Here is an 18,478-nt window from a genome sequence, read left to right on the forward strand (position 1 = left end):
ACCCTTTATGATCTGTGGACTTCAACTCCCAGAATTCCTGAGCCAAGATGGCTGAATCAGGAATTCTAGGAGTTGAAGTCCACAGGTCATAAAAGGGCCACAGTTGCTACCCCAATCTAGAGCTTGAACTTCAGGAAGAAAGGTAGGATATTAGTGTAATAATACATTTTTTAGACTAAATAAAGTGACTGCATAGAACAGTGATGGTGAACCTTTTCAGCACCGAGTGCTGAAAAGGTCGCACAGAAATGTTGCATGCGCGTGCTCGTCAGGGCTGCTCTCTGGAAAAACCGAACTTTCAGCTGGCCAGCATACACGTGCAGGCCGGTTTTCAGCATTGCCGCGCATGTGAAGGGATCACGCTCCAGAAAAGCCGAACTTCCAGGTTCTAGCGTGCATTCACGGCTGACAATCAGCCAGCCGGCACGCATGTGCAGGTCGGTTTTCGGCACTGCCATGCACGTGAAGGGATCGTGCTCTAGAAAAACAGAAGTTCTGGGTTCTGGCGCGCATGCGCACCTGACAATCAGCTGGCCGTCGTGCATGCGGACACCGGTTTTTGGCACTGCCATGTGCATGAAGGACAGCCGATCATCACATGTGCATGCGTGCCAGAAACCCAGAAGACAAACAGGCAAGACCACTCATGCCGGGCAACATGGCCATGCATGCCACTTTAGGCATGCGTGCCATAGGTTCGCCATCATGGGTATAGAATCAGACAAGAAAGTCCCAGCAAGGAATTCGTATCCCATCTTACTATTAATTTTTGAACATTTTCTGAAACCATGACAAAGTTCAACTTCATTTATTCTGGTCTATAATCAGTCAGAGCAACATACAAAAATACTGAGACATTATACGGAGACACTTCTATTTTGCACCTTCGTCTTCAGTAAAAAAAAAAAATCCACAAATTAATGGAATAATTAATGGAATAATGTAAAAAAAAAAAAAAACCACCTGCTCAGAAAGCTAAAATCTTGCCTTTTGGGCCCAGCTCATCTGCCAACTGCCGAAATCTATTGACCTCCAAGCCCCCAGCCAATAAATTAGTGATAACTTTGAAAATGTCATCATAGCGGAAGTGAGAACCACTGTGAGGTCATAAGGTTCTCATGTTCCTTGGCTGCGCTGCAACGTATCAGCAAAGCTGTCCAGACCTTTCTGAGTATCAAGCTTCTGAGAAGAAAATCAGCAAGATAGAAACAAAGTTGAAAAGAAAAAAAAAAAAAAGGAGAGGATTTGTGGAGGTAATTCAAACAATGACTTGTCTCTTCCTGGGATGACATCCTGGGATGTTGCCCAAATTCATCCTACTGGAGAATTAGATATTTTACTTATTTATTTATTAAATTTTTATGCCGTCTGTCTCACTAACCGAAGTGAGTCTAGGCCAGAAGTACCCAATCCCTTGTCTGCGGACTGGGACCTGTCCACAGCACATTGGGAACTGGTCCGGGCAAGCAGCAGGCAAGTGTGTAATGCTCTATTTATGCATGCATGGGAATAGGTTGTGTGCGCGAAACTATCCCTTCCCCTGTACCACCACAGTTGCTACCTGTCTATGATGCCAGAAAGGTTGGGGACCGCTGCTCTAGGCAGCTTACAATGGCATAAAAGCATAAATATGAAAGCATTCAAAGCATTAAAATTAACAACAATTAAATAAAGGTTAAAGACCAACAGCATGAATGGTACAGGGCAGACCTTTTGACTCTCACTCAACCAACAACCTCCAGTATAGTGCACCCCACTGGGGCCTCAACCCAACCTGCAGAGCCATGTTTATGGTCCTTCCGGAAGGCCAAAAGGATGGAGGTGGATCTCACCTCCAGTGGAAAGATGTTCCAGAGGTTCATGGGCTACGGCAAAGATGGCTTTTCTCCTTGACCCTGCTAGTTGAAATTCCTTGGCCAACGGGAGTCCATTGAAGGGCTCTTCTGATGGAGCAAGTAGAGCAAACTGTCCCACTGGGGTGAGACAGTTTTTTAAATAACCTGGCCCCGTACCGTGAAGGGCTTTAAACATGATAACCAACACCTTGAATTAGACCTGGAAGTAAACCAGCAACCAGTGCAGCTCACATAATAGCGGCTGTTACATGCACCACTTTAACGACATCCAGAACTGTCTGTACAGTTGTAGCTTCTGAATACTCTTCAAGGGTCGCCCCATGTAGAGCATGTTGCAGTAATATGTTGTTTTATTCTTTTATGTTCTATTTTATTTTTATCCTGAGAACACCAAATCAATAAATATAATATGTATATACCAGTAGTGGGTTTCAAATCCTGGCACTACCAGTTTGCTATTGGTAGTGCGTGAGCGCGCAGCACTTCTGTGCATGCGCTGAAGCTTCTGCGCATGCACAAAGCGTTTTTTATGATATCTGGGCGGGTAGGTGGAGCATCCCGCTGCCACTGCTACTGGTTTGCCTGAACCGGGGCAAACTGGGAGCAACCCACCACTGGCATATACGTCTGTGCCTTCTGACCTCTTTCCAAAAGCAAGTCTGGTTTGCAATGACGGAGTTGGGAGTCTCCAAGGCACAGAAACAAGATGGATAACTTGACAGAAAAGATGGCAAAGGACGTACATTCTCTCAGTACATTCCGTCTAGAATAGTCTCTCCTCCAGAAACTCTTGTGCCAGGAAAATTTCCAGAATCATTCTGCCTTTTGCTGGCTTCACAGTTTGAATCTGGAGGCCACTGACTTCTTCTTCCCTGACTTGGATCCTTGTTCCCATCAGGGCCTTGCAATTCCTTCCAGCTTAAAACAAGATACAGTGCAAGGTCCCTATTGAATTCTGGCTCTATTCTTCTTGAGTTGGGGTTGCTGGGTCTAAATGTAAACATTCTCATATAGACGCTTGTTTCCTGAGTGTGGCTGATTTTTCAACATAAATGCTTGCCCCGGGTAATGTGGTATCTCGAAGGGCTGGTTTTTGTGCAAGGTTCCCTTTAATTGAATATTAATTGGATTAACATCTTAATTAACATCTTGAAATGTTAGTTGGGAATAACAGAAATAAATGAGGCAATCCTTTAAAGATGCCAGCATCTCCTGTCTTTAAGAAGAAATTAATGGATGGAAAATGGACCATATAGATCCAGTTATCACTAAATCTGTTCAGAATGGGCTGGTGACCAAAATGCATTCTGTATGTATGTATGTTCATAGCATTCTGCACATTGTTGGGAGTAGGTTTTTGGCAAATAGGTTTGACAAAGGACAATACCAGTGTAGCATTTCCAGTGAAATCATTATGCTATTAACAGTGTTACAATACATAAGTCAAAGGACATTTCCAGAAGACAGAATAACACCCTAGGTCAGGGGTGTCACTCAAGGTGCTTAGATCTGGCCCACGGGACCACCCTGGAAACAGCGAAGGACTGGCCCATGGTGCCTCTTCTGGCAAAAAAAAGAGTTTGGGAGGGCCGCACGTGGCCCCTTGGGCTCCATGTTTGGACGCGACAGCCTCCTGCAGTCCTCTGCCAGTGTACAGAGCTCAGGGGGGCATGCGCAACCCTCCCAGGCCTCATTTTCAGCCATGACAAGCCTCCTGCAGCCCTCTGCCAATGAAAATGGATCCCCCCAGCCCCGGCCAGGTCACCAAAGGTATCCCTGACACGAGTGACGTCAAGCTGGCCATGCCCATCTGGGCTATATCCTCCCAAAGTGAAACACAACTCTGATGCAGCCCTCAATGAAATCCAGTTTGACCCTCCTGCCCTAGGTCCTATTAAAATATCAATATAAACATATCTTCTGATTCCCAGAAAACAGACTGTATGTCAGCATACATTCCAGTTAGCACTTCTTGCCGGTGTGAAATCTGTGTGAAAGAAACACTAGTATTATTGCCAGACAAGGGAAACTTTTTAGTGTTTCTTACTTGTAAAATATGTAAGAGGCTTAATAATGAGAATTGTTTTTAATTTTGACAGATTGAGAAGAATTATTGAACACTGACCATAGCAAGATGACGGAAGCAATTATCTTATCTCCCCACACTATTACAATGAAAACAAATCACACAGAGCCACATATAAGCAGCAAAAGGTTTTTCATAGAAATGGTGGCAGCCTTATCCATTCCAATCTGTTTCTGGGGATTGATTGGGAATGCAGCTGTTTTTTGGCTTCTCTGCCGCAAGGTGAAGAAGACAACATTCATAGTTTATTTTCTCAATTTGATAATAGCCGATTTTATTGTGGCTGCTTACTTCCTTACAGTGTTTTGTGTATTTCTGACATCACTTTTTATCAGTTATTATTTTTCACGTACAATGGAGAGTATTTATTCATTGTCAAGCAATGCCAGCATTTTTTTATTAACAGTTATATGCTTTGAAAGGTATGTCATGGTCTCTTTCCCACTCTATTATCAACAGCACCGTCCAAAGGACTTCACAACGAATATATGCTGCATAATATGGTTCTGGTCTTTCCTAGTGGCCCTGATGTTATATGTTGGCTGCTACCCACAATTGTTTTCAGTCTCCGCTCCAAGGACTTCTATATGTCATGGTGCATTAATTTTTGAATCTATTGTTCAGCTTATGGTTTTTTTCCCCATCATGTCCTTTTCTGCTTTCTCTCTTTTTATCAGAAGGCGGAAAAGAGCAAAGCAAAGGACCAAATCAAGACTTGATATCACCCTCATAATCATAGTTGTCCTTTCTCTTATTTGCATTTTTACATTTCAAACTCTTGGTTTTATAAGCAACTGGGTTTATGCACTTCGTGAACCAACTTTATTTAAACTCTCTCTGCTGTTTGACTCCATCAAGAGCAGCATCAACCCTTTGGTCTATTTCTTTGTTGGAAATCAGCAAAGACAGAAGGTCACAGAGCCTATGTATAAGTTGCTTGAGAGAGCTTTGAATGACAAAGAAAGCACAGATACTCCGGACACGTTAGCTACAGCCGGTCACAAAGGAATTTGGACATCAGAAATGAAAAAAACATAAAGACATATCTGATGAAACTTTTTCTTTCCCCAAAAATGCATATTACAGATATATTTACCATTTGCTACTTCTAATTTAGTTTACTACCTAAGGCCTTTAGGAGAATCAAGCTCATGTTTTAAAAAATGGGATTTTAAGATTTTATATTTGTAAGGGCTACTTTGCCTGGGGGCCAAAGCCTACAAAAAGCACAATCAAAAAGTATGATCACATAAAAATGAAAACTACATACATACCAACCCTATAAAGTGGACTATTCATATTGCTTTGCTAAAAATAAAACTAACACTATTAACTGAACCATTTCATCATGTGTGGCCTTTGTAGCTGGATTAATTTCTCCTATGCATAGGAAATGGCTAAACAAATAGGTGTGTGTTTTCTACATTTATAGTACAAGAAAAGAATGACAAAGAGAGCACATAAAAGATGCTACCTCTATCAGGTCTTTCTGAAAACACAGAAACATTAAGAATGCCACTGTGCATGGTAATGCCAGGGAAGAGAAGAGAAGAGAAGAGAAGAGAAGAGAAGAGAAGAGAAGAGAAGAGAAGAGAAGAGAAGAGAAGAGAAGAGAAGAGAAGAGAATCCTTATTCAATAGATTCAATTTGTTCATTAATTCAGTTAAGAATTATTTATTGAGTAAAACACACTTGAATCTGAAACACTTAAATGCTCTTTGTTCTGCCTATCATTGATAAGGCATTAACCAATTTGCAATCAGATAAAAAGTCATGCTCCTCAAGAGTAGATTCAGATAAAACAGGATATACTATTGTAGTATAGGAATTATACTACAACCCCCAGTCCATGGAACAGCCCAGGTCCGTGGCATGCCGGCAACCAGGCCGCACAAACAAGCAAAGTCCCATCGTGATATGCAGGCAGCATGCAAAACCATGGCCCCTCTGTCTGCAGAAAAATCTTTATCCATGGAACCGGTCCCTGTGGCTCAAAAGGTTGGGGGCTGCTGCCATAGAATCTCCTTTCTACTGTATGTAATATGGTATATGACCTAACATTTTGATTCTAAAATGTTATAAATTGAGCTATTGTCTGCCTTCCCAAGGCAAACAAGACAGGAAATGACTAAATCAGCAAAATCTGCTTTTATTGCTACATTAATAGCATCTTGCAAGTCTGAAGGTATGAAATTACCAATGCCACTTTTTAACACCTAGTTCAATTAGGGCTGGTCTTTCCTGCTTCTTCCTCTGACCATTAATCCATTGGGTGCTCACCCTCTCGTTTGATCATGTCCTATGCAGCACCTCTTTCAATGATATTCCCACATACCATTACAACTATCAATGTCAGGTGCAAAAACCCAGGTCTGCATGTGAAGATTTCAATTAGCTGACTTATTACTTAGGCCTATGTGCAGGAATCTCCTCTTACTGATTGTTTGCATCTGGGTAAGACTAGATAAGGTTGGACTTCACCCTCTTGTGCCTATGCAAGAACTCTAGATCAGGGATCTCCAAGCCCAAAGCCACGGCCCATTATCAGGCCTTGAGAAGTTAGGAACTGGGCTGTGGAAGCAGCAGGCGAGCGTACACATCCGCACTTGTGCAAGTAGTGGGTGAGCAGATATGTGTGCTTCCTTTACACTAGGAGTATGCATGCCCCCCACTTCTGGAAACAAGGCTGCACGCACACACGTGCTCTTGCCCACTGCTCGCACAGAACCATCATATGCCACGGTGGCGCAGTGGTTAGAATGCAGTACTGCAGGATACTTCTGCTGCCTGCTGGCTGCCTGCAATCTGGCAGTTCAAATCTCACCAGGCTCAAGGCTGACTCAGCCTTCCATCCTTCCGAGAATGAGGATGAGGATCCAAATTGCTGGGGGCAAATATGCTGACTCTGTAAACTGCTTAGAGGGGACTGTAAAAGCACTGTGAAGCAGTATGTAAGTCTAAGTGCTATTGCTATCACATATGCACCCCTGACAGTCCACAAAACCAGAAATGTTGTGGAACAACTCTAGACTATAATTCTCTGCTTGATTCCTCCCCTGGGTCTGTCAGTCTCTCTCCAGCCATTAATGCTTTTCAACTGTTAAGGGGACAAGTAAGAACTGTGGTTGTAATTCCAATTGCCCAGGAAGTATACTGGGACAGGAGAGGCTTTAGCTTGTTGGTTTTTAAATCAATCTGAGATGGCTATTAAAATAGAGGCAGAGAACTTGTATTCTGCTCTGTAATCTGAGGGGGAAAGTGTTGGGAATAATAAGGCTATTATTATTTTAAGTGCAACCATAGTTGTCAATTTGAAATGTCGTCATTGCTTACATAGTAGTGACCAACAACAAACACGCTAAGATGATCAGTCATGACTGATACCTGGATAATCAGCTATCCCTCAATGGTGGGACTTGAATAACTTAACAACCGGTTCTCTAGCTGGGCAGGCATGGCCGGTTGGTCATGTGACTGGGTGGGTGATGTCACTTATCACATCCAGCCCCGCCTCCTGGCCACTCGCCTCAAAGACAGAGGTAGGATTCAGCCAATTGGGGCTAATCCCACCACTGGCTGCCCCCCCCGCCCGTTTTTCAGCCTGGTTTTGGGCCATTTCTTGGGCTGTTTTCAGGCCCTTTTTGGCTCCTTTTCAGCTGGTTTTTTTGGGCCGTTTTTCAGGCCCTTTTCAGGCCATTTTCCAGGCCATTTTCCAGGCTGTTATTTGGGCCATTTTCAGGCCATTTTGGGGGCATTTTTCAGGCCATTCTCTAGGCTGGTTTTTTTGGGCCGTTTTAACATTAATATTATCTTGCAAGTCTGAAGGTATGAAATTACCATTGCCACTTTTAACACCTGGTTCAATTAGAGCTGGTCTTTCCTGCTTCTTCCTCTGACCATTAATCCATTGGTCTAGGGATTAAGGCAGCAGGTTAGAAAGTGGGAGACCATGAGTTCAAGTCCTGCCTTGGCCATGAAAACCAGCTGGGTGACCTTGGGCCAGTCACTCCTCTCTAAATTCAACCCCCCAACAGGGTTGTTATGGGAAAAATAGGAAGAGGAAAGTGTGTTGGATATGTTCAGGAGGAAAATGGGTATGTTCACTTCTTTATTTGTAAACAAACAAACAAACAAGAATTAGTGCTTTGTGTCATTCTCTAGAACACAGCCAAAAGTAGAAGTTTTGTCTTTGACCGCTATTCTGATCAGGCTGATCTAAAGACGTTTCGGTTGATAAAATCAAAATGTATTCTAAACACTTCTTTAAAAGGACATGTATTTCCTCTCTTTTCTCCACAACATTTCATCTACAAGACAGACTGAAACTGAAGATAGATTAAAATAGGTCTCAAGTGATTCTATTGTGAATCTTACCATAGTATTAATAACAACTCCTCTGAGGTCACGAGATTCTAGTATTCTATTTGTTACGCAAGGAACACATCATAATTGTGGAGCCAGCTCTATCTTGGCAGAATTGTATTACAATAATGTGAAAAACAGAAGTTTGATCAATGAAGACTAAAAGAAGAACTGGAATCTGGTGTTAGTATTGATTCTTTTGTTTAACAGAAACTTATATTAATTTAATCTCCAAAAACCTACATTTCTTGCCACATCATTATTAAGTGCCTGATTAAGATGTTTATAGGAACTGCCCAAAAATACACGTAGTGTATGGTTTGTATCTCCTGAGAACATCCAGTCAGTGGATAGATTGTTCATTGATCTACCGGAAATGAATGTCTTACAACTGAGTTATAGAAAACAAAGATAAAGCTCAAGGACTTTAATGGCACTCTTCTGGAAAGAAGTGTAATAATCATGCCAAAGGTTTAGACCGAAGCACTATGGATTAGCCATAAATTTCTCTTTTAAGTGTTAACTGAGACTGATGTTCAAATGAGAAAATGACAGATGATTTGAACCAGAGGTTTGGCCAGTTTCTTATGGTTTTGGAAAATAGTGGTGTTTGAAGATCAGTCTTGTCATTCATAATGGCAACAGGATGATATTCCTCATACTTGCCAACTCAATGGAAGAAAGCATCCCACCCTCTTTCTAATTTCAAGCCTTCCTATCTCCAGCCCATTCTTCTGGGACCTATAAATTGTGATCAATCCTATTTCCCCTTGCTACATTTCATTAGATACTCTGCCAGTCTTACAGTCAATCTACTGTATTTCTCCAATCTTTATTTCATCTACCACTTTAATTTTGGGAAATGTTTCTTGCCTATTGATACTTTTAACACTTAAAACATTTTTTTTTTATCCAGAAGTAATTGACGGCATATAGGCTGTAATATAGTTACATAATATTGTAAATGTATTGTTATCCAGTCTAGGAAGCAAGTCTTAGGACACAGAAAAAGTGCTTTCACTTTTTATATAAAGATATTTAATTATTTCTTTTTCTTGCCTGGGAATCACAGAAACTAGCCGAGAGCTGCTTGTAACCAATTAAATGCCATTTAACATTATGCTTTTGCTTTTCCTGCCCAAGTGCTTTGGAAAAAAAAAAAAGAGCTGAAAATTAAGATAATGAATCCTTAGTTAGAACAGAGTTTATTACAAATTAGGCTGCAATCCTCAGGTAATAATTTGGATGTATCTTGCTGCTTGGTGAAATGAGACTTGTCCATTGTCCATTAGACCTCTTGCCCATCATCCAAAATAAAGCAAAGGGAAAAGAGGCATTTCTTTACCCATACCAATGATCGAAGAATTCACTTCAAAAGAATGTGATGAAAACACAAATGGTTCTTTGGAAGAGAATATTTGTAGATCAGGGTTGAAATGAGGGGTCCTTGGTGCTCTCCGAGCTTGGTTGTTTTCTTGCAGATGTTTTATTACCAAACTGGGTAACATTATCAGTGCTAGGTTGGCAAGAAAACAGCCAAGCTCAGAGAGCAGCAAGGACCCCACAGACAGTCCTTGTTTAATGATCACTTGTTCAAGCAACCATTCAAAATTAGGATGGCGTTGAACAAACAATAGTTATGACCTGTTCTCAGAATTCTGGCCATCACAGCATCCCACAGTCATGTGATAGCAATTTGCAATCTTCCCAGCTGGTTTCCCACAAGGAAAGTCAACTGGAAAGCCAACAAGGGATGGGAAGTCGTGGTCACAAAGTCCTTACTTAATGATACCAACTGGGACTGCTGGAGTTGCTGACACTAAGTTGCACGGGCATGGGTTGATGTGCTTTAGACCTGTGGCAATTCCAGTCCCCATTGCCATTGTTAACTGGGAATTACCTGTGCAATTTATGAGACTGTACAATATCTCTCAATACTGGCTTTAAAAATATAGTCAATTAAAGTCATATTCTGAGTGTGTACTGTATTAGTGGGACATAAGTAACATCATACTGATCTGCAAGGTAGTTTCTAGATTGGACAAACCTGGGAGTAAAATTGGGCTTGGATGGCACCTATGCTACATTGACCAAGTGTGCCACGCTGGCTGAAATTGTGCTGTTAGCATATGGTATATTAATCCTACAACCATAATAGCTGATAATCTAACCTGTCTTTCTTTTGCTGAAAACTGAAGTGAAGCCAGAATTAATTCAAGTTATTACAATGTGTAGAGGTCAGTATTTAGGGATTCTCCTGAGGAGTATCATGGCACATGGAATATAAGGCATTCAACCTGTGTCTTCTCAAGGAGGGCTAACAAATCCTTGGTGTTAAGCAGATAGTCTAGGCTGGCTCTTCCCAGGCAAAGCATCTTTTATCTTACAGGCGATTTTGTTCGAAGTTTCCTACCTATCTTAATAATTGTGTTTGATTTGACAGGCTGAGAAAAAATAGCACCATGGACGCAGAGGAAAGTTCCTTGTCTTTCCGCTTCCTTGATGTAGAGGAATACAATTTAGAAGAAAAAGTACTATTCATCTCTCTTCCGATCTGCATTGTGGGATTCCTAGGAAATTCGGTTATTTTATGGTTCCTCTGCTGCAGGCTCAGGATTAAATTAAACCTGTATTTTGTGTGTGTGGCAGCTGCTAATAACATGTTAACCTTCAGCATCATTGCTGAGTATATTATGTTTTTTAGACCACTGATCTTCAGTTTAATGTTTCACCGGGTATTGCATGTTTTGCATTTATGCAGTCATCAAGTCAGCTTTTATATCTTTGCAGTTATCACTGCCGAAAGATGGTGCATTCATTTTTTCCCTGTTTGGTATAAACAATTTCGGCCCATGAATTTCTCAGCCATTATGTCCTTTTCTTTGTGGGGGTTCACCTCTCTGGTATCAATTGTGACCCACTTTCTTTGCTCTCCAATAGCGGAAGTACACTTCAAGGACATTGAGAACTGTACAATTTCAACCATACTACTAATCATCACTCAATTAATTTTTATTCCAAGTATAATGTTTTTTTCTTTGGGCATATGGATTAGAATTCACATGAAAGAGGAAGTTCCCCCATTGAGACTTGATATCACCATTGTAGCCATAGTTCTTCTCTATCTGATGTTGAATGTACCATTTGACTTAGCTACGATCTCGATGTACTGGGTTAACAACATTGATGGATATATTCTGGGTAGCCTTAACACACTATTGGAGTCAATCACCAGTGCTATCAGTCCTTTTATATATCTCATTGTTGGGTGTTGGAAGAAGCCGAAAATGAAGAGCGCCTTTGAGTTTCTTGAAATAGCTTTGTCAGGCAAAACAGCCATGCTTGTAAAAACACAAACACAGACTTAAAATTCAACAACTGTATGCATAGAAGAAAACTGATGTGCATTTCTCTGCTGTAAAATAAATTTGTTTACAAATATTGTATGCACTGTTCTAGTACGTGCCTGTGTATTCTGAGTCATGGTGGTCCAATGTTTAGAATGCAATATTGCAAGCTACTTCTGCTGACTGCAATTCGGCAGTTCAATTTTCACCGGCTCAAGGTTGACTTGAATCTTCCATCCTTCCGGGATGGGTAAAATGAGGACCCAGATAGTTGGGGACAATATGCTGACTCTGTAAACTGCTTAGAGAGGACTGTAAAGCACTGTCAAGTGGTATATAAGGCTAAGTGCTATTGCTCTTCTGTGCTATGCCCCATAATATACCAAGCCCTCGTAAATTGCTTCTCAGCGAGAGCAGGACAGTAAATGGAGTAAGTGAAAAAATCACATTGGCATAGTATTCCGAGTATGAAAATTATATTGTGCATGCATAAAAGACATATACGTATATAAAATACTACATGCAAATTTATATCATTTGTTAATGGAGGGGGCAATGCTTATGCAGTCATCAAATGAGGCACCACAAAATAAACCAGTGACCCCTTGGAGCAGGGGTGTCAAACTGGCGGCCCATGGGCCGGATGCATCACGCGCAGGTCATGTCCACCCCAGCTCCACAAAGGCAAAAAAACATCATGATACGTTACGTGATCAAGTTTGACACCTGTGCCTTAGAGTGATCATTCAATGAAAACTCTAAAGAAGAGAAAGATGTATAGGCAATACAATCAGACCACTGAGAAAGGCAAGCAGTCCCCCCAATGCCAAAATACAGGGAGTCCTCAACTTAGAACAGTTCACCTAGTGACCATTCAGTTACGTCTCTGAAAAAAGTGACTGATGACCATTTTTCACACTGATGACCATTGCAGCATCCCCGTGGTCGCTTGATCAAACTGTAGATATTGGGCAACTGGTTCATGTTTTTGAGGGTTGCAGTGTCCCAAGGTCATGTAACTACCTTTTGTGATCTTTTGACAAGCAAAGTCAACGGGAAAGCCAGATTACAACCCTGCAGTGATTCACTTATCAACTGTGGCAAGAAAGGTCATAAAATGAGGCAACATTGACTTAATGACTGTCTCACTTAACAGAAATTTTGGGCTCAATTGTGATCGTAAGTTGAGGACTACCTGTGTTCGAAGCATATAAAAGTGAGGATTTAGAGATGTTCATTTAAAAAAAAAGGAAATCTAGCTAAGTACTCTGCTATAAAAGTACAATTTGAATGATGAAAGCAACATTTTGGGTCTCTGGGATTCACAAAAATTTGGGGGCAATGGCAATAGCTATAATCTGGAATCATACTTTGTTGTAGGTTCACTCGGAAAAAGGGGACTTGCCCATCCAAAAATGACTCTCATGGTAAACATCTTTCCTTGAAAAAATACAGAATGTTTATTAGAAAACTGATAATGATTGGCTTCCGGGGCAGCCTGGCAGATTGAGATCAACTGTGCTTTTTTCAAAACCAGCAAGCATGGCCAAATTAGGAGCCAATGAGGGGAATGGATGCTTAGAACTCCTCTCCAGGTCAAAGAGAAGGTAAGGATCACCCACACTCGACCCCTAACAGGCACTCCTTATGGAGAAATCACAAAAATACATTCTCCAATGGGTTTGAGAGGTAAGACAAGCTGATATTTTTATTTTCAAATGCTAGATGTCATATGGAGCCTAAAAAAGCATTCTTGGAAATAAAGATACTCACGGCGATATTCCATTTTTCAGTATTATCTACCTCCGAATTTTACCTCCGGAAAAATTCATAAATAAAGAGCAAATGGGAAAATTGGTAACTGTCTAGTGAACATGTCCAAAGGCCTAAGTGTACAATACTGGGGATCCCAGCAATACAAAGCACTTTTATAGTCTGTCTGACAGACACATTACAGTAGATAATACATGATGTATACATAATGTGTTTAGTCTATTAGGATGATACTCTTTTGAGCATAATTAAAGTGTGGTTAACAGTTGCTGTGAGGTCACAGGATTCTCATTCTATTGTTTGATCCGTACATCGTCACAGGCCCCTGGTCATAGAATTAGAGGTTTATGATGAACCAGAAACCTGATCAAAAACGGTTGAAAAAAATGTGGGGCGATAACCATAGTAGCATTTACTTTTCTATCTAATTTGACAAACGGATTTATTAGCCACAAGTGTCTATTTAAGAGACATTCTAGGAATTTGTGAACATAATCGTGTATAATGTATTCTGTAATTTGATTGTAAGAATACTTACCAAGTGATCAGACTGTTAAAAGAGATCACTGCACCAAAAATAGAATAGTCCTTATAACGGCTTGAAGGAAGTTTGGAACTGAGGCAAATGAAAATCATCTTTTCTCTTTGGTGTTTTCTCCAGAAGTAAGGTTAACGTGTTCACCACTCCCATCTTTCTGAACCTGTTTGCTATTCGTCACGACTCAAGAGCAATCCTGTATTGGCTTCAGAGAGGCAGTTAAAAGTTTGATCTGCAGGTGATCTTTAAGTAGACACTGATAGTCTCCAATGCAAGTTGTTTTACATAATCAGTGTCTTAGTAGGTGATTGTTGACAGTTACAGCAAATGTAGTATAAGAATGGGGATCCTGTAGCCTTCCCAACGTTGCCAAACTACAAGTCCCAGCATCCCTTCCCTTTGCCAGTTAATTATACCTAAAGGATTACTGTTGGGATGCGGTGGTTCAGTGGCTAAGACACTGAGCTTGTCGATCAAAAGGTCCACAGCTCAGCGATTTGAATCCCTAGTGCCGTGTAATGGGGTGAGTCCCCGTTACTTGTTCCAGCTTCTGCCAACCTAACAGTTCAAAACACTTAAAAAATGCAAGTAGAAAAATAGGGACCATCTTTGGTGGGAAGGTAACAGCGTTTTGTGCACCTTTGACGTTTAGTCATGCCGGCCACATGACCACGGAGACATCTTCGGACAGCGCTGGCTCTTCAGCTTTGAAATGATCACCGCCCCCTAGAGTTGGGAATGACTAGCACATATATGCGGGGGGGGGGGGGGGGAACCTTTACCTTTTAAGGGATTACTGTTAATTACCTTAATTACTGTTAATTACTGTTAAGAGGTATCTAGAATCATTTCAATTATCAGGGCCCAGTCCAGTATAAACAATCTGATTTCTAGAACCTGCAGCATTTCTGTTGTTTGCTGGTTGCCTTGGTTCATGTGGGAGTCATTGGGCATGAAATGGAACATTTAAGCATAAACCTAGATATTGTATTTTGAATTCAATACTGGTTCACATAGTATTATTGTATATGTATACTGAAGTGGCCACTTCTAAAAGGAGTCCTTGCATGTTGCAATTTTGTTCTAGAAAAGCCATTTAATTAAGAAATATAAGAAAGGGGCTTTATCACACATTTGTTGATTTAGATAAAATGTATTACAAAATAAGTAATTTGGTCCCTTTGCTCCTAATTATATTAAAAATGATTTCTCTATTTGAGCAACCATCTTATCACCAAGGAAACTATTTGGAAGATTATGTAGAAATTTTTCTGGATAAATAATCAATTTAAATTCTCTTTCTTCCTTAATCGTTGGTGAACCACAAACCACAATAACCATGTACATAACCATGGGTATGTCTAGTTTAATGAAAAGAAGGACTAGGGGTGACATGATAGCAGTGTTCCAATATCTCAGGGAAGAGGGAGTCAAACTATTCTCCAAAGCACCTGAGGGCAAGACAAGAAGCAATGGGTGGAAACTAATCAAGGAGGGAAGCAACTTAGAACTAAGGAGAAATTTCCTGACAGTTAGAACAATTAATCAGTGTAACAACTTTCCTCCAGAAGTTATAAATGTAACATGATGCAGGTAGTCCTTGTTTAGCAATTGCCTCAGAGCATGGGTGTCAAATTCACCTTGTCACATTGCTGTCACGTGACATTTCACAACATTTTTCCCATTTGCAGAGCTGGGGTGGGTGTGGCTTGCGCCTGCGGGCCACCAGTTTAACACCCCTGCCTCAGAGAGTGACTGTTTGTATTTACAACAGTGATGAAAAAGTTTGCGGCCAATCCTCACATTTACAACCTTTGCAGGTCGGTAAAGCAAAGCAAAGCTGAAGTAAGATAAGAACAGTTGCATTTTCATTCAGCTCAGCGACCAAATTGCCAATCCCACTTGGGGGCATTTATCAAGGACCACCTGCTGTTTTGTGTCACCTGTGAAAAAATTATGGATTGCCGAGTTTCTTTTCGCAATATAAAATCCCATATCTGCGTGAACAGAGCATAATACCGTAATAACAAAAAATTGTTTTTGCTTTTGACAGGTTGAGAAGAATTTCAAAACACGTGAATAGTGTTGTGCCAGAACAAATTAGCAATATTCCATCTATGCTGACCCAGCGAATGAAAATGAGACTGAAGTGGCCCAGAAAGCATATCACATTGACATAAGCAATGATCGTCATTGCTATTCCAATCAGCATTTTGGGAATATTTGGAAACATACTGGTTATTCTTTTTCTTTCCTTTAAGATTAAGAAGACGAGGTTTACCATATATGTCCTAAATATAACTATTGCTGATCTTAGTATTCTAATCTATCTATATACTTATTTTATGCTATTTTTAGAACCCAGTATTGTCAACGCATCTGTATCCTATGTAATAGAACTGATATATGCAGTTGGATGCAATTCCAGCTTCTATATGTTAACAGCTCTATGCTTTGAAAGGTATTTATCTGTTTTTTACTTTACCTGGTATCAATGTCATCGGCCAGAACATCTTTCATTTTTTTTGGTCAGCACATTGTGGACATTTTCTGGCCTGGTATCACTTTTGGAATACTTTGCTTGCTACCCAAGGTTCTACATATACTTGGGTGAAAATACTTTACAGTGCAGAATCACAAATCTATTCCAAATATTTGTTGAGTTCCTAATTTTTATTCCCATCATGGTCTTTTACACTTTGGCTATTTTTATCAGAATGAAGAAAAAAACCCAGCAAACTCCTCCAGCAGCACTTGATATCTCTATTACTGCTACCATTGTTATTTTTCTTGTATTTGATGCATCGGTTAAATTTTTTAATATTATTGAATTTTGGTTTGATGCAGTACACGTACCAACATTTTCAGTGGCGGTATTATTTGACACCATAAGCAGCAGTGTCAGCCCATATGTGTATTTTATTATTGGAGGTTTTCTGAAAAGGACTTCTGATCCTCTTGAAGTTTTCCTTGAGAGAGCTTTGCAAGATGAAGGAACAATAGTGGGGGGAACACAAATGCAGCAAGAAGCGCTTTCCAAATGACTCTTGGAGCCAAAGAAATATCCATAGAAGAATACACTATCGGCTTACAATTCCAATTCCAAAATAATTCATTCATTACTCCTTATATATCATCCAGGTCCATTAATTAAATAACTCCCTGTTTATTCCTGCCATATAAAAAAATCAGAATAAAGAAGTCGGTGGCCAGGAAAGACAGTTCCGCTGAGAGAATTTTAATTCTGCAAAGACTTCGTTGTGGTTATGATCTATGAGACCAAGAGCTCCTAAAGGAGGAAATAAGAGGAAAGGAGAAACAACTGTAGACTGCCTCTATACATGGAAGATTGGAGGGCAGCAGAGGAAGGAGAAGAGAAAGCTGTGGAGTCAAAGGAACCTGGAAGGAGTGGAAAGAAAAATCTATAGATGGAAATATAGTGGCTGTCGTATACTCCTTAAGACTGACAGAGGTGGTTTATGTTCACACAAACAATATTCATCCCACATCTCCATCAGGAAGGTTTTGATAGGTACGAAGTGATGCATCTTGACTCTTGAGTTACATAGAGAAAACACAACTGTTTATCTTTAGATATAATGTTCTACTTTAAAGGACTTTAATCTAATTAGAACACAAGTGGGGGGGGAGGAATTTCCAAACTTTTTGGATTTTGTATGTTAATGTCATACACTTTTTCTTTATTTGAAATTTTATACCTATGACATAGTACTGAAAGGTTCCCGCTGATGTAATCTTAAAGAAAAATAGTAAAATTTTGCCAAATAAATCAGTAAATGATAAGCAATGCAGTGCCTATTTTTTTAAAAAAAAATCAAGCTCAAAATCAGAAGCAAAAATAGATTAAAGAAAAAAGAAGCAGCATAAAACAGTTCTTTAATTAACTGGTAGAATTAAAAACAGTTCTTCACCTGACAGGAAAAAAATGTAAAGAAAATAAAATCTAGTATTGGGTAACCATTTCTGGAAAGACTGAAGGAGACAGAATAAAATATTTCATGAAACAGTTTAATGCTGTAACCCAAATGAAGGCAGGGCCTTTCATCTCTGCCATTTACTAAAGCAAATAGGCGAGATACTATCATAAAGGAGAAACAAGAGCAGGAATGTCTGCAAGGGGTCGTGTTAATTAAGTCAAAATGGCAGTTGTGATCATGTAACTGAAGCACCGTCCCTTTCTGACATGTGTTGTAATAACCATAAAGTGAAATTTGATTGCATGGTTATAGTTGCTATCTTGATTTTTTTTGATTGTCACTTATAGACACCTCTGGCTGGGTGAAGGTAAAACAATTTGGAAAACCTGCTGCACTTTCTAAAAAAAGGTGTCCCTCAGATGCCATGTTAAATTATCATGAAACTGGATACTATGACATTATTTATTTGATGGGTTTATAGAGCCAACCGATCCTGTACGCCACTTGTGAACACTTATGAAGATTCCAAACAGCTTCACATAAGTTATTTTGTTTTAAAGTCAAAAAGACAAAAAAAG

At 40.1% G+C, this 18,478-nt stretch overlaps 3 protein-coding genes across 3 annotated transcripts; all 3 read left to right on the forward strand.

Annotated features, from left to right (window-relative positions):
• The first annotated feature begins 3,990 nt into the window (after positions 1 to 3,990).
• LOC139322397 (proto-oncogene Mas-like) lies at positions 3,991 to 4,980 on the forward strand. Its single transcript, XM_070951499.1, has one exon. It carries the CDS (start codon positions 3,991 to 3,993, stop codon positions 4,978 to 4,980), a length of 990 nt encoding a protein of 329 aa, XP_070807600.1.
• A 3,003-nt stretch (positions 4,981 to 7,983) lies between these two features.
• Positions 7,984 to 11,672, forward strand: LOC139322408 (mas-related G-protein coupled receptor member H-like). The gene is made up of 2 exons (XM_070951510.1): positions 7,984 to 8,036; positions 10,748 to 11,672. The coding sequence occupies exons 1-2, from the start codon at positions 7,984 to 7,986 to the stop codon at positions 11,670 to 11,672; spliced, it is 978 nt and encodes a 325-aa protein (XP_070807611.1).
• Positions 11,673 to 16,145: 4,473 nt separating this feature from the next.
• LOC139322418 (proto-oncogene Mas-like) lies at positions 16,146 to 17,006 on the forward strand. Its single transcript, XM_070951520.1, has one exon. It carries the CDS (start codon positions 16,146 to 16,148, stop codon positions 17,004 to 17,006), a length of 861 nt encoding a protein of 286 aa, XP_070807621.1.
• Positions 17,007 to 18,478: the final 1,472 nt, after the last annotated feature.

The sequence above is a fragment of the Pituophis catenifer genome, unplaced genomic scaffold (genome assembly GCF_029215685.1).
Source record: "Pituophis catenifer annectens isolate HBS135680 unplaced genomic scaffold, rPitCat1.0.hap2 SCAF_1, whole genome shotgun sequence".
NCBI lineage: Eukaryota > Metazoa > Chordata > Lepidosauria > Squamata > Colubridae > Pituophis > Pituophis catenifer.

What these genes read in the sequence shown, in the direction of transcription:
- LOC139322397 (XM_070951499.1), top strand. Translation starts at nt 3,991, where the DNA reads ATGACGGAAGCAATTATCTTATCTCCCCACACTATTACAATGAAAACA.
- LOC139322408 (XM_070951510.1), top strand. Translation starts at nt 7,984, where the DNA reads ATGGGAAAAATAGGAAGAGGAAAGTGTGTTGGATATGTTCAGGAGGAA. An exon ending in TATGTTCAGGAGGAAAATGG is followed by an intron (nt 8,037 to 10,747) that starts GTATGTTCACTT and finishes TTGATTTGACAG; the next exon opens with GCTGAGAAAAAATAGCACCA.
- LOC139322418 (XM_070951520.1), top strand. Translation starts at nt 16,146, where the DNA reads ATGATCGTCATTGCTATTCCAATCAGCATTTTGGGAATATTTGGAAAC.